The sequence below is a fragment of the Ictidomys tridecemlineatus genome, chromosome 7, assembly GCF_052094955.1.
Source record: "Ictidomys tridecemlineatus isolate mIctTri1 chromosome 7, mIctTri1.hap1, whole genome shotgun sequence".
Taxonomy (NCBI): domain Eukaryota; kingdom Metazoa; phylum Chordata; class Mammalia; order Rodentia; family Sciuridae; genus Ictidomys; species Ictidomys tridecemlineatus.
The window spans coordinates 8,703,847-8,723,811 of record NC_135483.1 but is presented as its reverse complement, the minus strand read 5'-3'; the positions used below and the strand labels follow the sequence as shown (position 1 = coordinate 8,723,811).

At 56.5% G+C, this 19,965-nt stretch overlaps 1 protein-coding gene across 2 annotated transcripts in view; it reads right to left on the bottom strand.

The window, feature by feature from the left end:
* Positions 1 to 688: 688 nt before the first annotated feature.
* Positions 689 to 19,965, bottom strand: part of Ndrg1 (N-myc downstream regulated 1) — a 51,144-nt gene continuing 31,867 nt past the window's right edge. For both annotated transcript variants that reach the window (XM_005316136.5, XM_005316137.5), the window contains exons 6-16: positions 18,498 to 18,560; positions 17,734 to 17,794; positions 16,793 to 16,879; positions 14,479 to 14,535; positions 11,797 to 11,900; positions 10,935 to 10,991; positions 9,957 to 10,008; positions 8,837 to 8,884; positions 6,881 to 6,916; positions 5,390 to 5,441; positions 689 to 2,534 (exon numbers count right to left, since the gene is read on the bottom strand). In XM_005316136.5, the coding sequence (XP_005316193.2) occupies positions 2,293 to 2,534; positions 5,390 to 5,441; positions 6,881 to 6,916; positions 8,837 to 8,884; positions 9,957 to 10,008; positions 10,935 to 10,991; positions 11,797 to 11,900; positions 14,479 to 14,535; positions 16,793 to 16,879; positions 17,734 to 17,794; positions 18,498 to 18,560 (859 nt within the window). In that variant the 3' untranslated portion in view covers positions 689 to 2,292. The remainder of the gene's footprint in view (positions 2,535 to 5,389; positions 5,442 to 6,880; positions 6,917 to 8,836; positions 8,885 to 9,956; positions 10,009 to 10,934; positions 10,992 to 11,796; positions 11,901 to 14,478; positions 14,536 to 16,792; positions 16,880 to 17,733; positions 17,795 to 18,497; positions 18,561 to 19,965) is intronic.

The following is a 19,965-nucleotide window of genomic DNA, read 5'->3' as shown; positions in this document are numbered from 1 at the left end:
CTTGGGTGACAGGGACACGAAGGGCATGTGTTGGGATGCTCTGTACACTTGTTGCAACGGTCTTAAATCGATCTTAGATTAAAAGTTTAGATATAATAGAAAGTTATATTAAAATCTGTTTATAATTTTTTCTAAATGTACAGTAAAAAGCGAGCCCTCGAGTCGTCGGCTTTGCTCATGGGTGGACTTCGCACATACTTTCCTGTAATGAAAATAAAATTTAAAAAAAGCCGTTTCCCTCTGACTTCAGATTGAAAAGCTCTACCTTCTCCATGCCCTGTTCACCAACTGCCGGGCATCTGAAATGTGGTAGATGTGCCTGAAATAGGCCTTGAGGGAGAACTACATCCTGGAGTCTCAGAATGGGGAAGAAATGCTAAAGGTCTGGTTACTCCATTTCTAAAAACGGTGATATTTGGATAGATTGGGCTATATGGGGTGCATTATTAAAATTATTCTCTCTGTTTCTTCCTACTCTTTGAATGTGGCTACTAGAAATTTGAAGTGACGTCTGTGACTGATAGTTCTGCTTCTCCTGGACTGGGATGCTTTAAAGCAAAAATCCCAGGGGCGAATGAGAGTGGCAGGGCCCTGGGTATCGAGATGTGCAATCCCTTCACCGGAAGACCCATCCCCACGCTTGATGTCACACACGAACTCTCAGGTAGAGGAAAGGGACACAAGCCACTGCAAAGTTACAAATTTATTGGTCTGGAAATAAATACAAATATCTCATTAAGAAAGTCCTCTGGAAAGACTTGGACAATAGTTTCTGGTCTGCATTCAGCCACTCTGGCCTGGATCCCTGCACGAGGTCAGGGAAGCCTCCGCGTGGCCAGGTGGCAGGTAAACTGAGTCACTGCCTCTCAAGCACCTTGATGGCAGGACTACTTCCTTCTGCCAGCCCGAGGGACCTGGACATCACCAAGGCCCGGCGGCTGATTCTCAATATTCAATTCACTCTGATCAAACTTCCTATAGGAAAATCCACGGTTAGCCAAAATGAAAATCAAAAGGCAGTAGTTCAGGAACTGGACAGCTGTGCTGACGCTGCTCAGGAGAGTCGGTGGCACTGCCCCATTCAGCAGAAGGAGGTTACAGGGGCGGGGAGAGGGGTGGCAGCAGACGCAAGGAAACTCCCGTGGAATGTGTATTCCAGAACCCTCGGTTTTCCCAGCCCACTTCCCACATGAAATCCCATCCCCAACAAGAGCAAAGAGTTCATCTGGAGACCAGTCATGACCCTAGGTCAGAGACATCCAGCTTTCAAGTTCGGATCAACCCCCGAAGTCAACGATTGGAGGCTGGACTTAATCACAGATTCCTGGGAAACAGCCTGGGATCCACAGAAATCACCAGGGCACTGGATCCCAGCACAACCACCAGAATCCCTTAACTTCTAGTCATCGGGGCCCCTCCCACCCACCTTCCCACCCTGGAGACCCATCGCGGCCAGGGACAGCTGACCGAACGTCTCCCTCCACTCCAGAGCATGAGCTACAAATCTAAAAGGTGTTCCCCATGAACAAAAAGAATCACTCAGTCACGTAGGTGGGTGGGAGGCAGACGGCAGGGGTAAAGCCTCTGCTTCCGACATGTGCCAAGGAGCACTCACCCCAAGCTGTTTTATAAATACAGCGGGGTCTGTGGCCGGCTTTCCTGGTATGTTAAAAGGAGACCAGGGCAACAGGCTCCCGTGCCTCAAAAGCTTATAACTGCACCGACAGTAAAAGCTGACTTCTTCAAGTGAATTACATGGATTTATTTTTCTTAATGTTCAGCCTCCACCTAAATTCCACCTCTTTTTCTACCTTCCTGTTTTGCCTATGTAAAAGAAGTAGCCACACTCCACCTCGTCAGAAATGGGTGGCTTCTAGGATTTGGGCCAGTCTCTCTGCAGTTGGAGAGGAAGCAGGAAGTAGGTGGGCTGGGGACACACCTGGTGGTGGAACCTGGAAGCCGCTCAGCTGCTCAGCCCGAGCTGGATTGCAAAGTGTTTGCTGCTGGCTTTTGTTTTGGGCAGCTGGGTGTCTCTGAGGGCGGGTTAAAGAGTGGCAGCCAGGCCACTAGTTAATGAAAACAGGACACAAAGATGCCTCCTTCTGTAGGTCCCCCACTGCCCACCCTTATCAAAGAGGCACCCTAGATAGACCCAACCTGTCGTCACCAGAGCTCACTCTTACAAAATAAGCTTTGGATTAATACCAAGTTAGTGCAGGGTGCAGGCAGAGGCGGGAGGGGCTGGAGGGGAGCCGCTACAGAGACCAGAGTCCAGGGCGCGGGCGCGGCCGCCTAGCAGGACACCTCCATGGACTTGGGGCCCGCGCTATTCCCAGGGGCACCCGAGTTGGGGGTGATGTCCAGGTGGGCTCCTTCGCTGGTGTGGGAGCGGCTGCGGGCACCCTCACTGGTGTGGGAGCGGCTGCGGGTGCCCTCGCTGGTGTGGGAGCGGCTGCGGGTGCCCTCCAGGGAGGTGACGCTGGAGCCGGATGCGGTGCGGGACCTCATCAGACGGGTCATGCTGGCAGAGGGCACTGGGAAGACAGAAGACAGCAGGTTAGGGGACGGAGACCTCTACAGAGGAACCAGATGGACCCCTGTGGATCAGCCTGGCTGAGTCCTCTTCCCGTCCCATCTTAATCCTCTGGGCTGTCCAGCTACTGGCACCTGATGTCTCTGTGTCCATCAGAGGGGGACAGTGAGGTCCAGATGGAAAAGGCCATCACATGGCGAGGGAGCTGAACCCAGGTGTCAGCTGAATCCCCATTCTGCACCTGCTCAGCAGTGTTGTGACCCTGGGAGTGTCCCATTCTGAGCCTCCCTGTCCCCATTTCTAAGGTGGTCCCTCCGTGTCAGCAGTCAGGAGGGAGGACACAGAGGCCAAAGGTAATCCCTGCACCTCAGTGGGGGACAAGGCTACACAGGAAGGTCTGGGCAGAGCTGCTTGCTGTCTGTCTGCTCTCAAAGGCCGCAAGCTTCCAGGGACAGGCGACGGCACTGCCCACTCTCTGAGAGCTTCTCCAAGACTTAAAACGCCCTCATCCACAGCAGGTGCCCGACAGGGTGGAAAGACAACAGAACAACCCTCCCCACCTGTATGGGCCCACGGAGCATTGTCCCCAATTCATGTCCACTTGGAACCTCAGAATGTGACCTTACTGGAAATAAGATCTTTGCAGAGATAATTAGTTAAAATGAGTCCTTCTAGATTAGAATGATCCCTAACCCGGTGGTTGGTGTCCTTACTAAAAAAAAAAAAAAAAGAAAAAAAGAAAAAAAAAACCAGACAGAAGCAAGGGACAGGACCAGGGCCAGAGTAGATGGAGCCGGAGACTGAGATGCTAGCGCTCACAGCACAGGAGGCCCAGGGGCTGGGCTAGGCAGAGGCAAGGACGGGTCTTTCCCAAAGTCTTTGGAGGGAGCCTGGCCCTGCCAGTACTTCAGCCTCAGACTTTTAGCCTCCCAAACTGGTAGAGAATACTTTTGTGTGGTTTTAGGTACCTCAGTTTGTGGGGATTTGTGGGGGCAGCCCTGTGAAGCTCACACCCCACCCAATGGAAACTGCACGATTGAGGTTGCGTGTGGACAGTGGAGGCCAGCAGCTATGAATGTGTGTGGGGGGGGGGCGCACCTTCATTCCATGGGCATGCAGGCTGGCTCTCTATGGCAGACACACACAGAACTCATCCTTGCTGTACTGAATTCCCTCCTCAAAGAGTGAATTTTGAATCCAGAAGGGATCGGAGTTAACCCCCAACCCGTGGCTCCCATGTTTTCCCTGAATCTACTTCTCCACCCCAAATCCGGAAGGCTAGCTGACTCCCCGGGGCTATGGCACCATCCAGTGATGCAGGTTTGCCAAGGTTAGTGCTGCTGGCCCACCACACACTAGGCTCTCAGTGAAAGGTGGCTTTCTTCCTCTTGGCCAGAGCCTGGGATTGTAGCTCTTCCTCCTGTTTTCTCCAAGACCCGCAGGGTGCTTTGGCCGGGAGAAGCTGAACTTGGGAATAAAGCTGCAGTAGAAGCTGGCTTGGGGGAAATAGAAACAAAACCTTTCTTTCTCCCTGGAATACATGTTCAAAACAGAAATCCAAGCCCCATGGCAGGTTCCAGGCAAGCCAGCCTGGTTCACCTCACTTCCTGCAAGGTCAAGGAGCCGAGGGGCAGGTGGGCAGGACAGGAGGAGGTTCTGTTGGAAGAGGGTATCCCAGGACATGAGTCCTGCCCCATGCATGCAAATCAGGCTCCCTCCTCTCCACCGTGCTAGAAACCAACCGTAGCCTAGACCCATCTGGAGACCACACTGGTTTACCAATATACTATTTTACTCTTTTAAAAGGAGGAACAGTTTAAGGAAAAAACAAAAGACTGAAATTTCAAAGTCTTCCTGGTTAGGAAGAGCACATGAATTGTAATTCCAAGCTATAGGCAAGAAAAAGAGAGAGGACCCTGTTGACATGCCCACTAGTACTGACCATCTCTGCTGCTGAGCTGGAGAGTTAAACTGGCCATTGTAAGTCCTGGCCAAGGCCTGGCATTTCTAAAAAAGGGCCCTATGTGTCTAACAAACTGTAGCCATAAAGCAAGAAGGAGCGAGACTTTGAATTAAGCTTCCATCTGTCTTTCCTTTCCCAAATCTAATGATTAGGCAAAGACATTCCATCTCAGCTCTAAGCAACTTCATCACCCACATGGACAGTATTGGTTTACAAAGGGCACCCTGCCACTGCTTGCTTAATCTCTCCAAGCCTCAGTCTGTGCACTTATAAAAGGAGGTCAAGAATCCCTTTTAGGATTACTGTGATGCTTAAATGAGAAAAATAAAGGCTATATTCATCTTTCTTACTACCACTACCACCAGTTCTCCACCTTCATCCTCACCACCACAATGGGTAGACTCTTAGGCAAGAACGTAATCAAAATGCAAAAGATGTTCATCACTTTGCTCTTCATCATGTTCTTAGTGTTTACAGGCACAACCCTCATCTAACCCTAAAATATCCCTATGAAAGAACTGCCACCTTTTCAACAAGCCACCTGCAGTCACAGGCTGCATAATAACGTTCTGATCAACTAAGGCCATCCATGGATGGACACAATGGTGGTCCCTTAAGACTATGTGCTTAGTGATGTCATAGCCCTCTTGCTTTGGATAAGCAGCTGTCTGATGTTTGCCCAGTGACAAATCTGACCACGATGCATTTCTCAGGACGCCTCCTGCCATTCAGCCATGCGTGACTGTAAATATGTCTTTGTCTGCCCTGCCCAGTGTTCAAAGAGCTGAAGCCGGACAAGGTGATACAGAAGTCTCATCCAAACCTGGCCAGCGCACAGCCTCTCCCCTCCCACCCCTGCCCCTGTCCCTCCGCGCCAGGGACGCCACACTCACTGTATCCCATGCCCTGCACGAAGTACTTGAAGGCCTCGGCGAGCTTGGCTGGCTGTGAGAGAGAAGAGACAGAGCAGTCAGTGGCTGGAGGGACAGGTCACGAATGGCCACCTGCCTGCGGTCACCTTCATGCAGGAGCCCGGCCTCAGCCACCATGTGTTCAGGGGACAAACCACAGAAGTAAAGGAAAAACTGGGGATAATTACGGGGCCCAAATTAGCTCTGGCCAGCAAAGAGCAGTTCCAATTCTTTTCCGAGTTGAGTTACATGACCTGTCTGGCCAGCTTCTTCTATAAAGTGTGGGTGGCATGCCCACCTACGGCCTCTGTGAGACCATGCTGGACAGTGCTGTGCCCAGCATCAGGACCGAGCTGCAGCAGCGTCCCATGACTCACTGTGCTCGGGGACCTGTGGTATCAGCTCACTTACTCTGACATCTCAGGAGGGTAGTGCTACTGTAGGATGTGTCCCAAGCCACAACTAGTACAAGGTGGGTCCTGCAGATGGACCCTGAGGTCTCCATGTCCTCAAGGCAGCTCATGGTCAGTAGCAGGAAGGAAGGATGGATGGATGGATGGATGGATGGATGGATGGAGGATGGGCTGAGGAATAGTGGATAGATGGGTAAAAAAATGGATAGACAGGAGGAAGGAAGGATGGACAGACTATGGATGGAGGGTAGATAAAAGCAAAACAGGATTGATGGAAGAAAGGAAGGAGGAAAAGAGAGATGGACGATAAAAATGAAAACAAGAAAGGGAGGAAAGAGCTGGCTGCACAGTGGCTGGATGGACATAGGAACTGGGAAGGGAAGGGAAGGCTGAGGCTGAGCTGGGTTCACAGCTCCTCAGATGCCTGGCTCTGACGTAGGAGGTGGAAGCTCTAGGTCAGGGGAGGTGCGCAGGCTCCAGCTAACCCAACCCTGAGACCCTGCCTGCGTCTGCTCCTCCTCTCTCCTCTGCATCAGTGACAGGTCCCTGCCCCACTCCCCTCACCTCCACCAGCTCCTGTTGCCAACCTACAAAGACCCAAATGACATTAGGCTATGCAAAAGTTGCCCTCTGGGATTTGAGTGACAGTGGGAAAAGGGGGCAGTTGCATTAGGGTAGCACACAGGGGACCTCTGTGTCTAAGACGGGAAATATGCACACGTGCGCCATTTGGTGTCCAGTCCTCTGTCCCTCTGCTCTGGGCTTGGGCTCCCCGGGAAGCCTGCGATCTCTGGGACAGGCACACAGATTCTGACCCACGACCACCAGGCTGTGGGCCCCTGGCACGCCCGCACCCGTGAGCCCCCGCAGCCCCACTCCTCAGGGCTTGCAGGGAAATCAGGGAGACCTCGAGCATACGTATGTCACAGACAATAACACGTCCATAGACCGTCACCCAGCGGCAAAGTAGGTAGTGAGGGACCAGGGTTAACAGGGTCACTCAGGGAAGTGAACTCGGCCAGGGAGTGGTGGCCTTCAACACAAACCAGGTGGCACTCACCTGGGAGATCTGCGGGAGGCCGCCACAGTCCGCCATCTGGAAGGGAGAGAAGCTGGTTAGTGCCAATACCTCACCCAGGCAACCTGTGCTCGGTGAGCCAGAGCCACACAGGCACCCAGTGCCCACTGTCCACAGGGGTGACTATGGGTGGCACGCACCACGACCCACCAGGCAGGACTGCTGCCCACCCAGGCCTGCCCTCCCAGCAGCCAGCTGTGCCCCCTTGGCAACACAACAGAGCTCAGGAGGTGCCAGGCCTGAGGATGGGCCTGGAGCTCACATCACTCGTCCCCAGACATAGGAGGTCCCAGTGCCCCACCGGGAGGCAGAGCCTGGCCCAGAGAGAGTCCAGGAGTCTGCTAGGCTGGGCCAGAGTCTGTAAGGGGTCACTGCAAACGGCCCGTGGGCACACGCCCCTGCAGATGGCTCAGAAGTCTTCATGTCCCCCGGCCGGCCACCCTCCAGAAACGCTCTGACTTCCATCTGAATCACCAAGCCTAAAGCCACCGCCACATTCACAAGGCCATGTTAGGTCCCTGTGAATCCCTGAGGTGGCTGAGCAGGGCTGGGTCTCCAGGGAGCAGTGTGGCAGCTGGAGGAAGATGAAGCTGCTAAGAGGTGACGGCCAGGAGGCTGAGGCCGTCCTGGGCCCGGGGTCCTCGAGGCTACCTTCTGAGCGCCACCTGCAATGCCCCTTCACCTGGGCATCTCACAGCTCCGTGAGAATCCAAGTGGAACTGGGCTGGGGCAACTCTGTGGAGCAGGTGCACAGTGGAGGGATCTTTCTAGAACCACGCTGAGGTGGTTCTGATCCTGCATCCACCATCAGATCAGCCTCCTGCTGTCACTCAGGCCACCTGTCCTTTGTTGTGGGTTGAACTGTGTCCCCCAAAGTACCCTGAGTGGGACCTCGCTTGCCAATGTGATGAAGCCGGGCTGAGGTCATGCTGGATCAGGGTGGCCCTACAGACCACTGTCCTTAGAAGAAGGGGGGATCCGGATGCCCATCAGGGCCACCCAGCCATGTCATGATGGAGGTGATCGAGGAAGGCCAGGGACTGCCGGGGACCGCAGAGACCACCCGGCCCCGCAGAGCCTCAGACAGGGCGGGGCTGCCCACACCCTGATGTCGGCCTGCCAGCCTCCACACAGGGAGGAAATGAGAATCTGCTGTTCTCAGCCACCTGGTTCATGGAACTTGGTCACGGCAGTCCCCAGAGCACGGCATATGAAGACTGGCTGAGCGACTGCCAATCCTGCAACTTCCTTTTGAGGGGATCTTGAGGGAAAATATATACAAAGAGTCCAGCGCAGGAACCAGACCTTCCCATTCTACCTTGAAAGATTGGTGCGAGGGACAGTGGCCTCCAGCAGCCACCTTCATGTCCTTGCCCCCAGGTCCCTCCCGGTCACCCGCCCTCCGCGGGTACACCCAGGTCGGGGACGCCCCGCTGGAAGGAGCCTGCTCTTGTGCTGTCCCCAGGTGAGGCTGCCACAGAAGGGAGCTTTGGCTGTGCAGGCAGCTGACCCCGAGGGTGCCAGGGCATGGCAGGGGGGCCACAGGCCCTGACCCAGCTCCAAGAGGCAGGTGTGCGCAGGGGACTCCCTGGAGGCAGCCTTGCCCTTCCTTGGCCTTGGGGACATGTCCTCAAAGGACAGGCAGAGCCCTGGGGAGCATCCTGCCCCAACCTGGGGAGCACAGAGACCCCTCCAGGACATTCCCAGCCCAACCCTCCCTGTGCCCACAACCCGCAGCCCCAGAGGGGGATCCGGGTCTACTCATCGCTGCAGCCTCAGGCCACCCGCCAGCGCCCACAGAGGTCTGTAAGTCATCCATCAAGCCCTGACTTCTGTGGGTTCTGGCACCACTTTGCCCCAACCAGGCCCAGCCCCACTTTGCTGAGCCCCTGGGAGTTTCTCAGGAGGAAACAATGCAAAGCCCACTCTTCCCCGTACCTTGAGGAGGGTGGTCTTCGTGGGATCCAGTTTTGAGTTGCACTCCACCTGGGTGACGGGGAAGAACTTGGTCAGATTCTACCTGACGCCAAAGTCAAAGCCCTCCTCCTTCCCTGTGCTCTGTGCCACCACCAGAGGCTCCATGTCCCCCGGGCAGAAGAATGAATGTGGGCTTCAGGGTTAAACAGATGTGGTTTAAACCCCAGCCCTGCCATCGCTAGCCGTGTGGCCTCGGGCAAGTAGTTGAACTTCTCGAGCCTCCATTAATGGGGACAGCATCTTCTTTCAAAGAGCTGTTATGAAGACTAGGCAGAAAACAGAAGATGCTCTAGAAACATCTGCTAAATGAGCGGCCATGCTTAACTAGCCACTATCGGGGATTCTGCAGTCTTCACATCCCAGTCCTTGTTCTTCATATTTAATCACATCTACAAGATGATTCCTGCCTTCCCTTTGTCAGTGGCCCTCCGAAAAGTGGCATCCAAAATTAAGCAGTATAGCTGTATTCAAAATTCCTCAAGAAGAACCATCGACCCCCTTCGTGTGAACAATATGTCTCCATTGATACATCCTGCGATTCTCTTCAGTGAGTCATGGTTCATTAGAGACACCCAGGTCTTTACTGCATTCCGGAGCTTGCTGCATAAGACACGTCACCAATCTAGGACTATGACCCCTCTCACCCAAGCCGCCCAGCTCCCAAATGTGGGGTATCCTATAGTCGGGGTCCTCTCTGTCTCCATGGCACCGAGGTGAGTATTAAGGGGTAAAAGGAGCCAGAAAGCTCTGCCTAAGCCTGATCCCCTGCCACTCTCCCCGCCAGACAACCGGCCAGCAGTCCAGGTGGGAGGAGCCACCTGACTCCAGAGGAGGGGAGTCCCGTAGCCAGGAAGCCAACGCGTTCTGCACACCCATGAAAACAAGCCCGTGGGTGGGGACCCCGGAGAGGAGCCAAGGAGAAAGGCCAGGGCTGGGCTCCCTGCCCCGAGGCCAGGTGACATTTAAACCATCCCCTGCACTGACGCGGGCCAAGAGGTAGGGGCGGCGGGGAGACGGCCACAGCATCACCAGACGGAGACCCCTGATGACTGGCAGAAGCCAGGGGCTGATTGCCACATACCACAGCGTCCACGGCAGGAGAGTTGTCCCCGACCACCAGCAAAGCAGGGCACCTGAGGTCAGGAGAGAAAAAAGGAGTGAGCACAGGTCACACGCCCAGGCCTCCTGGTTTCCCCAGCGTCTTGGCTCTTCGATGTCACTCTCCCCAGTCTCCATTCTGCTCCAGTAAAATGGGTGACTAGTCCTTACACCTCAGTCTAAGTTTCAACCAGAGAAGGTCTGTGTCCCGGAGTTCCTATTTACAGTGCCCTCTCCTCCACGCAGGCCCGATGGCGCACACCTGTGACCCCAGGGGCACAGGAGGTTGGTGAGTTCAAAGCCAGCCTCAAGCAGTTGAGTGAGGTCTTAGCAACTCAGTGAGACCCTGTCTCTAAGTAAAATACAAAATAGGGCTGGGGGTGTGTTTTAGTGATTGAGTGCCCCTGAGTTTAATCCCAGTACCTCCCCAAAAATAAGAAGTGCCCCCTCCTCAGGGAAGGATGCACATGGCCAGTCATCAAGACAGAGGTAAGAACGGTGTGAAGGATGAAGACAGTGACCTGTGTCTAGTGCCCCAGGGTCAGACCCCATGGTGCATCTGGGGGGCACAGGGACACCGGCACCATGTGTGGGACCTCAGCTAGCTGTGTCCACCTCCTCCTAGACGTGCAGGCTCTCTCAGGGTACTCTGTGCCGTTGGTCACTCCCGGCCACCAACATGGTGGCTCAACAAAGGTGTGAGGTCCACACTGCAGTCACCTCCAAGAATGTGGCAGGCGTTCCTCCTCAGAGACCACCCCGTGGAGCCCCCCACCCTCCAGAGCTGACGCAGCCCCACAGAGAGAGCTCAGCCCCTGGGCAGGACACATGGGGGCCCACGGCCTGCAGGGTGCACCCCGAGGGTGGGAGTCCTGCCAGGCTCTGCAACAGGCCCCGGAGCAGCCACAAGCAAGACACAGGCAGCGGGTGCCACCTGCAAGGGTGGGAAGGGGCCACTCACTGAAGGGTGACGGTGTGGGTTCCTGGCATGGGCCGCTCAATCTCCAGGTCCCGGCGGCTACGGACAGGAAAGGCATCGTTAGCATCAGCGGATCGGACCCTGGAGAAGCCCTGGGGGTCCCACTACTGGCCTTCTGGACACACCCCACCAAGACCTGCGTGGGGTCATGTGGCTGTCGGGACACCACCGCCTCTTGGTGTGCACAGAAGCAGTTAAGGGGAACTCAGGGCTCCTACATTCCCAACAGAACCCACCTCATTTTGTCCCACGTTACTGTCTTTTAATAGCACCACAAATCATGCCCTCCATTACCGAGGGACCCTATCTCCCCTGGTCAGAGTCCCCACCTGACAAATGGACCAGCCTCCCATGGTCTCCCAGCCTCCACTCGCAACCTGAGTCCTGTCTCACCACCAATCCTGAGGTCTCTACGTGGTGGCCGATGATCTCTGAAAACCCAGACTTGCTCTTCTGTTGCCTGTGGCAAAGTCTCCAGTGGCTTCTCAGTGGTGTGAGGGCCACACGGCCAGCTCAGCACCCAGAAGCCTCCCTGATTCCTCCCACCAGCCTGTGCTTCGCTGCTCTCTCTGTTCAGCTCCCAGGGCCCCTCCTGAAGGTCAGCCACATGGACCTTCCACTGGTATGCGGTGGCATCTTCCTGGACAAGGGACGCTCCCTTGGGACAAAATGTCTGGGGCAGAGGCTCAGACCCTCACCAAGCTTTCACACCTGGTGTCCTTACCAGGCAGCCCTGCCCTGTTAACTAGGAGCTCAGACCCAGGGCCGGCACCCTCTGGGAACTCCGAGCCTCCTCCGTCCCCTGGTCCCCAGCCTGCGGCAGGGGCTAAGGCGGGCGCGGTACCTGTTGTAGGCATTGATGAACAGATGCAGGTTGCCGGGGTTCATGTCGTTCAGGATGTGCTGGCGGTAGGTGTGGACCACCTCCACGTTGCTGTGCATTTCCTCCTGCGTTTGGAGAGAGGGAAACAGGCTCAAGGAACTGTGGCCTGGGCAGGGCACGGCTCTGTCTCCTCCAGGTTATTCAGGCACAAAGTGAATCCAGGAGACCCGGTGGAGTCCAAGGAGGGCCTGAGGAATGCAGTGGGCAGCACTGGGTTGTGAGGACCACAGGCAGCAGGGGGACCAGCCCTGGAAGGCACAGCACAGCCCAGGACCCCCGGCTGGGGAGTCTCAACTTGAAGGCAGGCCCCTGGACACAGAGCTTGGTAATGCCAATGTCCCTCTTTTGGGCAAATCCTTTAACCTGTTTGGGCCTCAGGTGCCTCAAAAGTGTGTTTTGGGTGGGTGGGGGGGCTGCCTACCTCACCAGGCAAAAGACCCCAGCAAAGGGTGCACAAGTCCTTTGCAAACCAGCCAATCTGACGCAAATGTCAGCAATTACTTTTCTCCTGGAGGGAGTTAAAGTTTTTATACTTCAAAAATCAAAACCATCTCCTGCACTAGGAAGTCACTGGAAAGAGGGGGAGTCTTGTTCCCAGCCAACAGCGGAGCGCGGCAGAGGTCCGCTGAGGCCTCGCTCACTGGCTGCTTTCTGAACGGGAACATGATTTGGGACAAACAGGCCATGTGCTGCTTGGTTTCCAGTGCGTACAGTGACAGGCGCTGGGGTTGTCACGAGAGGATCTGATGTGACCAGTGGCAAGCAGAACAGGGCAGAAGAAGAAAGAAAACCAGCAACAAGCCCCGGCTGCTGAGAGTGGTTCACAGTCACTGGAGCAGGAAGGAGGCCAAGAGGCTATTAAAAGAAAAATCAGGAAATGGTTCCAGGAATCGAGCTGGGATCTCTGATGCAGTCAGACGGGTGGCAAGGGGAACAGGAGACTCCACGGCCCGACCTCCCGGGCTCCAAGCTCCTGGTTCAGTCAGGATGGACGCCCGGGCTGCATCTCTCACCTTTCCTTCAGGGAACCAGAGATGCTGGCTGGGAATTGTTAAGAATTCCTAACGTGCTCAGGGCAGAGGAAAGGCCTCTCCAACTGGGGTGAACCACAGAGGAAAAAGACGGCTGTAGCGTGCCAAAGGGTGGCCCCCAAAGACGTCCACATCCCCCAGTACTTGCGGGCATTACTTAGGAAAAGGGTCTTTGCAGATACAATTAACTAAAGGATCATCCCAAACCCATGGCCAGTGTCCTCAGCAGAGGACAGAGAGGGAGAGCTGAGCCAGGCAGAGTCCTCCTGGGCCATGTGCAGATGGAGGCAGAGATCAGAGTGAGCAGACACAGCAAGGAAGGGGACCCCCGGAAGCCAGGAGAAGTGGGGAAGCTCCCCAGGGCCTGTGCAGGGTCAGCAGCCCGCCAACGCGGGATTCAGCCTCCATCTCTGCACCGGGAGAGGGTGCGCTTCTGTTTCTGGAAGTCCCTTGGTATACAGCAGCCACAGGGAACTGGACGCGATGGCCAAACGTGGTGGACACCCCTCACCAACCCCCAGGCAGGACATCTTCTGTTGCCCTGGACTCGGGAGGGCACCAGACAGTCACATGCGCTAGCCCAGGACAGACAGTGGTGTGGAAGCCACCGACAGTAAACAGACAGGTCACCTCGAGGCTGGGAGACCAAGGGTTTCCCCAGACCCTGGATTTGTACCCGAGCACACAGCACAGCACCCTAGACTGCCAGTCCTGGCGACGGAAAGAGAGGTAGAGCCCGAGGCAGAGGCCAGGCTGATCACTGCCTGCCACGGGCCTGGCTCTGCCCTCAGTGAGCCAACTCTGCAAACAGTAGCCCATCACAGAGCCAGGCAAGAGCACAGGTGGCCAGCAAGGGCAGGATCACAAGAATGAACATTGGAGACAGATTCATGGGTTCCAGTCCTCACCATAATGCTCCCCGGCTGTAGGACCTTACATAAGTCACTCAACCTCTCTGGTCTCACTTTTCCTCGTCCACAGACTGGGAATGGAACAGTGTTGATCCCAGAGATCACAGAGCTCCAGAGCAGATTCCATGAGCCAACACTTGCAAAGCCCTTAGGGCCAAGCCCGGCACCCAGCTAACCCAGGACAAGTTTGCTGTGGACTTTATCTATAATAACCCCAAACAGAGAAGAGCCCTAAGATCCATAAACAAGTGAACAGAAAAGAAACTGTTCCATCCAGCGGAACGCCACTCACACGGAGACAGAAGGAAGCACGGACGCTCCAAGGGCGTGGGCGGATTTCTAACTAATCACCAGAGTGAGAGAGGCACAGCAGGGAAAGGAGCACGCGCTGCGTGGCACCCTTCCCACAAGTCCAGGGACCCAGACTGCCCTGGGGAGACAGGAGCAGAGCAGCGCTGCCTGGGAGGGTCACCAAGGGCAGGAGGAAGCGCCCCGGGGAGACGGAGATGTTCATTATCTTGATTTCGGTGATGGTTTGACAGGTGTTCGCACACACCAAGCTTGTAAAACAAAATACGTGCTGATTACCGTCCTTCAGAAGAGGTTTGTCAAAGGCCTGTGTTTAAAGAGGGAAAGAAGGGCCCAGCAGGGCAGCTGGTGACCACCACAGGGTCACCTGTCCGCCAGGCCACGCCACTCACCTTCCCAAAGAGGTGGGACACAACCATGTCTGGCAGGGCTTGGGTCCATCCAGAGATCTGCAGAGAATCAAAGCAGGGGGTAAGAAACCAGGGTCCACCGCAGTGAGGAGGTCAGCAGAACCCCACTGCCCAGGGGTCCCCAGCCTTGGGGTCTTGAGGACACCAATCCAGAGTTTGGAAGGGGGATGGTCCCCAGAGGCCCGTGTGTCAAGGTCTGGGCCCCACATGGTGCTGCGAGGAGGTGGTGTGGCCTTCAGAAGGTGGGGTCTAGAGGAAGGACACTGGGGTCATGCCCTTGAAGGGGACCATGGGACTCTGGTCTCTTCCTCCCTTTTATCTGGCAAGCGGCTTTCCTCGGCCACAGGCTGCCCACCATAGTGTGCTGCTCGCCACAGGCCCCGATCAGGAACTGAGGCCCCCAAAGCCGGGACCTGAGAGCAGACAGTCTGTGGCCGGACAGAGTGGCCGGCTGGGCGTGCACAGAAGTGGGGTCTGACTAGGACCCAGCCTGCTCCGAGCTTCCCCTGCAAGTTCTCAGCAAAGAAGCCCCTGCGCCCCTCTTCTGGACACACACTGAGCCCACACCCCAGGATCCGCTTAGCCCCGACTGTCCCTCCTGTGTCACGCTCTGGCTCTCTTCCTCATGTCAATTTCCTTTCTCTGAACTGACTGAGTCACCGACAACCCTTCCTCTCTCCCCTCAGCAACAGGCTGTGCATGTGGCGGGAGCTCCGTGAACGCCAGCTTACACCAGGCACTCCAGAAATGCTATGTATTCTGTAGGGGCTCTGTAAATACTGAGCACGGAGAACAGGCTCCGTGAAGGTGCTGACTTCAGCAGAGCAGGGACCGATGGAGGGAGGAGCTCTTGCCCTAGGGTCTCGGCTGGCCCCTGCTGTCACCTCCCCATGATGTGGTGCTGTGCATCACAAGACGGGGGAGGGCTACGGGAGGCAGTGCCTGACACACAGGCCACACCCAGGCCGCCGCTTCCCAGGGCTGGGGCTGAACCGGACGGCAAGGTGCACAGAGCAAGGCCACAGTGTGCCTCCAGCTCCAGTGGGCCATGTCCCCAGCCTCCACGCCTGGCTCACAACAGCTGTCCAGAAGCCAAACTGGCCAGCCAGAATGTCACTTCCTCTGCTGGAAAATCTAATAAAAACCAGGGCATGGGCCACACTCCTGCAAGTCACGTCACCCAGGAAGTAGGGCGGGGCTCGAGGGAGAAACGCACAGGACAGCAGAGGACCGCGCGACCCACGAGCCCTGTCCCCACAGCCACCCCAGACTTGGCAAAAACACGCTTTCACGAGACGCTGGGTCACCCCAGCCTGACGGCTTTGTGCTAATTCATTCAGAACTATCCCTCCCTCCTTGGCAGACACTGGGGCCTTTATGGGAAAGAAAGGAAGGAAAAAAAACAATCATCATTTTTAAAAGATAAACAGGGAACCTCAGGGCAGCAGCCAGGGCAGGGCTCCCGGAGACAGCTCAAGCCACTTGGCCTGCAGGCAGCTGTCCTGTGGCTCAGGCCTGACTGTGCCCCACTCTGGCCCAGAAGCTCCAGCCCCAGGGATGGTCAGGCCCAGGGACCTCGGTGTCCAAGTGATTATACCCAGTCCCAGATCTGCCCCTAGCTCGTGTGACCTAGACCTTTACTTGACCACTCAGACCCCAGTTTTCTCTTCTGTGAAAGGTCAGGAGAACCCCACCATGAGCGTGAAGTGAGGAGAGACAGTCAACTACAGGAGGGTATGGCAGGTCCCAACTCGGGTGAGCCAACTACTGCGGTGAACCTGGGGCACAGCCACGGCTCCCAGACACGTCAGGAATGGAACCCAGGAGTCCCTAACCACTGAGCGACATTCCTAGCCCCCTCTACTACTTTTTCTCTTTTGAAACAGGGTGTCACTAAGATGCTGAGGCTGGCCTGGAACTTGCAATCCTCCTGCCTCGGCCTCCAGAATCACCGGGATCACAGGCACTGCCGCGGCACCCAGCAATACATGGATCTTAAGAAGCTTTTGTCTTGTTCATCAAGATATTCAACAGTTGAGAGAAGCCGAGCACGTGACAGGAGCCCAGCAAATACGTGAGAATTGAGCCACGCTTACGGAGCTGGCTGGGGGACCCTGTCCCTGTGGCACCCCTGGCTTAGACAGCACGGTCCCCTTGAGTCTTCTGAGGAACAAGGAGCAGGGCTCGTGTTTGCCATTCTGAGCACAGCCAGGAAAGCTGTGCCAGGCTGAGGCTGTGTGGCCCTGTCCCTCTGCATCTTGGCCCCCACCAGCCCTACCCTGGCCCCCAGCCTCACCTTGGAGGCCGCCCAGTCCATCCAGCCTTCCGCACAAGGGTTCACGTTGATCAGGACGAGGCCCTCCACCATCTCGGGGTTGTTCAGCTGCAATTAGAGACACGAGGTGAGTCAGCCCAGCAGTCTGAAATACGAGGAACCTGGGGTCAAACGGACGCTTGAGAGGAGCACCCAGGAAAGGGCCAGTGGGGGGCACCAGGACAGACTGCTGCTCTCCGTCCTCCACCAGCCACTGCCCAGGCAAAACTAGACCCGGCCTTCGAGAGAGCAGAAGGAAGACGCTGCAGGAGGAGGCCAGCCCTGCACTGGGCAGCCTGGGCTGGTCCCTGCGGCTGGCTGGCCTCAGTCCCAGCTGTTGGAGGGGTCAGCAACCCACCCAGCACACAAATCAGGCAGGCAGGGAGACATCTGCAACTCGATTACTCCTGGGACACACGCATATACACAGGAGCCACTTGAGACCTCTTATTTATGGCCAGACATCTGCGTTCAGGCCACATCCCCGACCTCCAGCAAACCCCAGCCAGTATCAGGCATCAAAACACCTACGACTGAATAAAGTGGGTACACGCATCCTCAAAAAACAGTTGGATGATGATACAAAGGGCTCAGGTCCTGCTGCCACGGGAGAACGGGGCACAACTCGGGAGGGGGCCGTCCTGGGCACGAAGGCATGGGCCCTGGATGGAAGAGCGTGCCCAGCGCATTGTTTCAGCAAAGGAAATACAATGACATAAAATAAAAGCCTCGGGTCTGTGCACGAGAACACACGTCACCCGCACACGAGGGCTGGGCAGCCCCGTCCCAGGGCTCCCTTGGGGACAGGAAGTACAGCGCATTTATTTTTCCCTTTTGGTCTTTTCAGTGCTTTTCCAAATGCCTCTCTTAAATCTTGAGTGAATTTTATTCAAACGTAATATCTTCAGTGCCAAAAGACTTACCGCAAAGCGGGTCAGGATGTAGGCGCCCGCTCCTGTGCCCATCCCGATGACGCTCTTCAGCCTGCAGCGGGAGGGACGGGTCAGGTCTCAGGAGGAAAGAGTGACGGAGCCTCAGCACCGCCGCACCGTCCCCTTGTCCCTAGAGCCCCCTCTCCTCGGTGTCTGTCCAGTGCAGCGAGGGCACCCTGACGGCCCCAAGTTTAAGACTCCACGGAGACCAGCAGCCTAGACCTGCCCCTGCCTCTGTTCTGGGTGGCCGCCGAGGCTCCGAGAGAGGCCTGGCACCCACAGGAAGGCCACAAAGGTGCCGCTTCCTCCCTCTCCTGAGCTTCATTTTGGATTCTAAAATTTGGAATGAAAGCAAATTGGACCAGAACCAGGAGATATTATCTGCCTAACTTGAAAGGCTCAAGCGGGACAGAAGGGAGCACTGGCAAAATAGGAGTCTGCACAGAGACACTGAGGTCAGGCAGCCCCATTCCAGAACGTTCCATGGAAGAGACTAGGTAGAGGAACAGCAGGCAAGGGCAGGATGGGGGGTGGGGCTGCCACTGGTGCCATAACTGCTCAAGAAGAAAGGCTCAGGTCCTGCAAGGCCGAGGAGGGTGTCGGGAAGAGCGGGCTGCACCGGGGGCGCCTGCTTGGCCTCTTCTTTAAACTCCAAACTGCACTTCAGAGGCCAGGCCAGGTCAAGGCCAGGGAAGAAGAGGAGGCTGGGCCAGCCTCCTCTGCAAACTGTGGGGGAGGTGACCTCTCGCTCTTACCCAAACTGCTGAAGGACCCCGGGAAGCATCTCGGCCAGTTGATCCATGGAGGGGTACATGTACCTGGGGGAGACGTGGAAGGCAGGAGGTGAGAGCCGGACCCAGCTGCGGGCTCGCCCCACTCACCCACCTTGGAGCAGGCCCCACCCGGCTGCCCCAGGCTCGCTCCCCCAGCCAGAGCCCCCCCTTTCATTTTGTCAGGATGACTTTTCATGAACTGCGTCCTCTGTCCCGGGTCCTGTGGGAGAGTCCCACACAACACACAGCTCACTAACCCCCAAAGACTCCACGAGGCTGCTGCTGTGGGGACTATCAACGTCACTGAGTGTGACAGGCCCCTCGCCCTCCCAAGCCCAGTGGACGGTTGGCCACAGGCAGCTATCTCGGGCTTTGGAAGGAAGTGTCGGCGTGGGCTGGACGGCCACAGCCTCCGTCTCCGGGAGCAGGAACTGGGACAGGCGCTGCTGCGTTCTATCAGCACGGTCAGGCCCGGACACACGCCCAGCTCTCGGGAGGCCACAGGAGACCGTGTGAGCTGAGCAGACATGGCCCGGCCCAGGACGCAGCTGGTGAGTCAGCGGAAACCAGCAGGCAGGACGCACGGCCGGGCTACAAAGGGAACCCGAGGGCTGAGAGGGGACCGGAGGTAGGAAGACCCACTCTGCTCCGGTGGGCAGGAGGGGCTTCTAGGGGAAGTGGCCCTGCGGACCCTGGGAGCCTGAAGAGTGTCAGAGATGCTGTCTAGGAGGGGCCGGCGTGTGCAGACGTCCTGCCACGGCCAGGAAGACTGGACGTGTAACCCCAGGGAACCCAGGCGAGCCTTAGGAGAGGGGCGCAAAGACATCAGGCCCCTTCCAAGTGCCACAGCTCAGCATGGGCCCCAAGCTCCCTGAGGGCCCTGGGGAAGCACTTCCACCTGCAGGGGCTCCTGCTCCCAGGTCTGGTGCAGCAGGGGGACAAGGGGGTCCTGGGCAGGGCATGGACTTCAGGGCCAGGAGCCAGCGGGGTCCCCACCCCGCATGGCTGACTCAGCACCCAGAGGGCCTGGCAGACCCCACGCCCAGGCTCCAGGAACAAGCCAGGCCCCTCCCACACGGGGCCCCACCCACTCACTCTGGAGTCAACCTGGTGATCTCAGGGAATCCACCCTCCACATTGGTCTCAGATCCACTGAGCCAAGTCCCTGGAGGTGGGCATACTCCTAGGACCTCCCAGGGGAGCGGGGGGCCTCTGCTTTACCGAGTCTTTCCAACAGTTGGCCCCACCTAAGCGACGTGTCTTCTAGTTGACACTTAACTGTGTCCCTTTGTTTCAAAAGATTTTTATCTCTGATCTACCACAAGGAGTGGGTGTCCCTTCCCTTCCTCTCTGCTAAAGGTTGAGAATTAAGAACTCTGGCCACTAAGGAGAAAGGACATCTGCCGGTAAATGCCAAGAAGGCCTTTCTAGAAGCCTGTAAGCCAAGGAA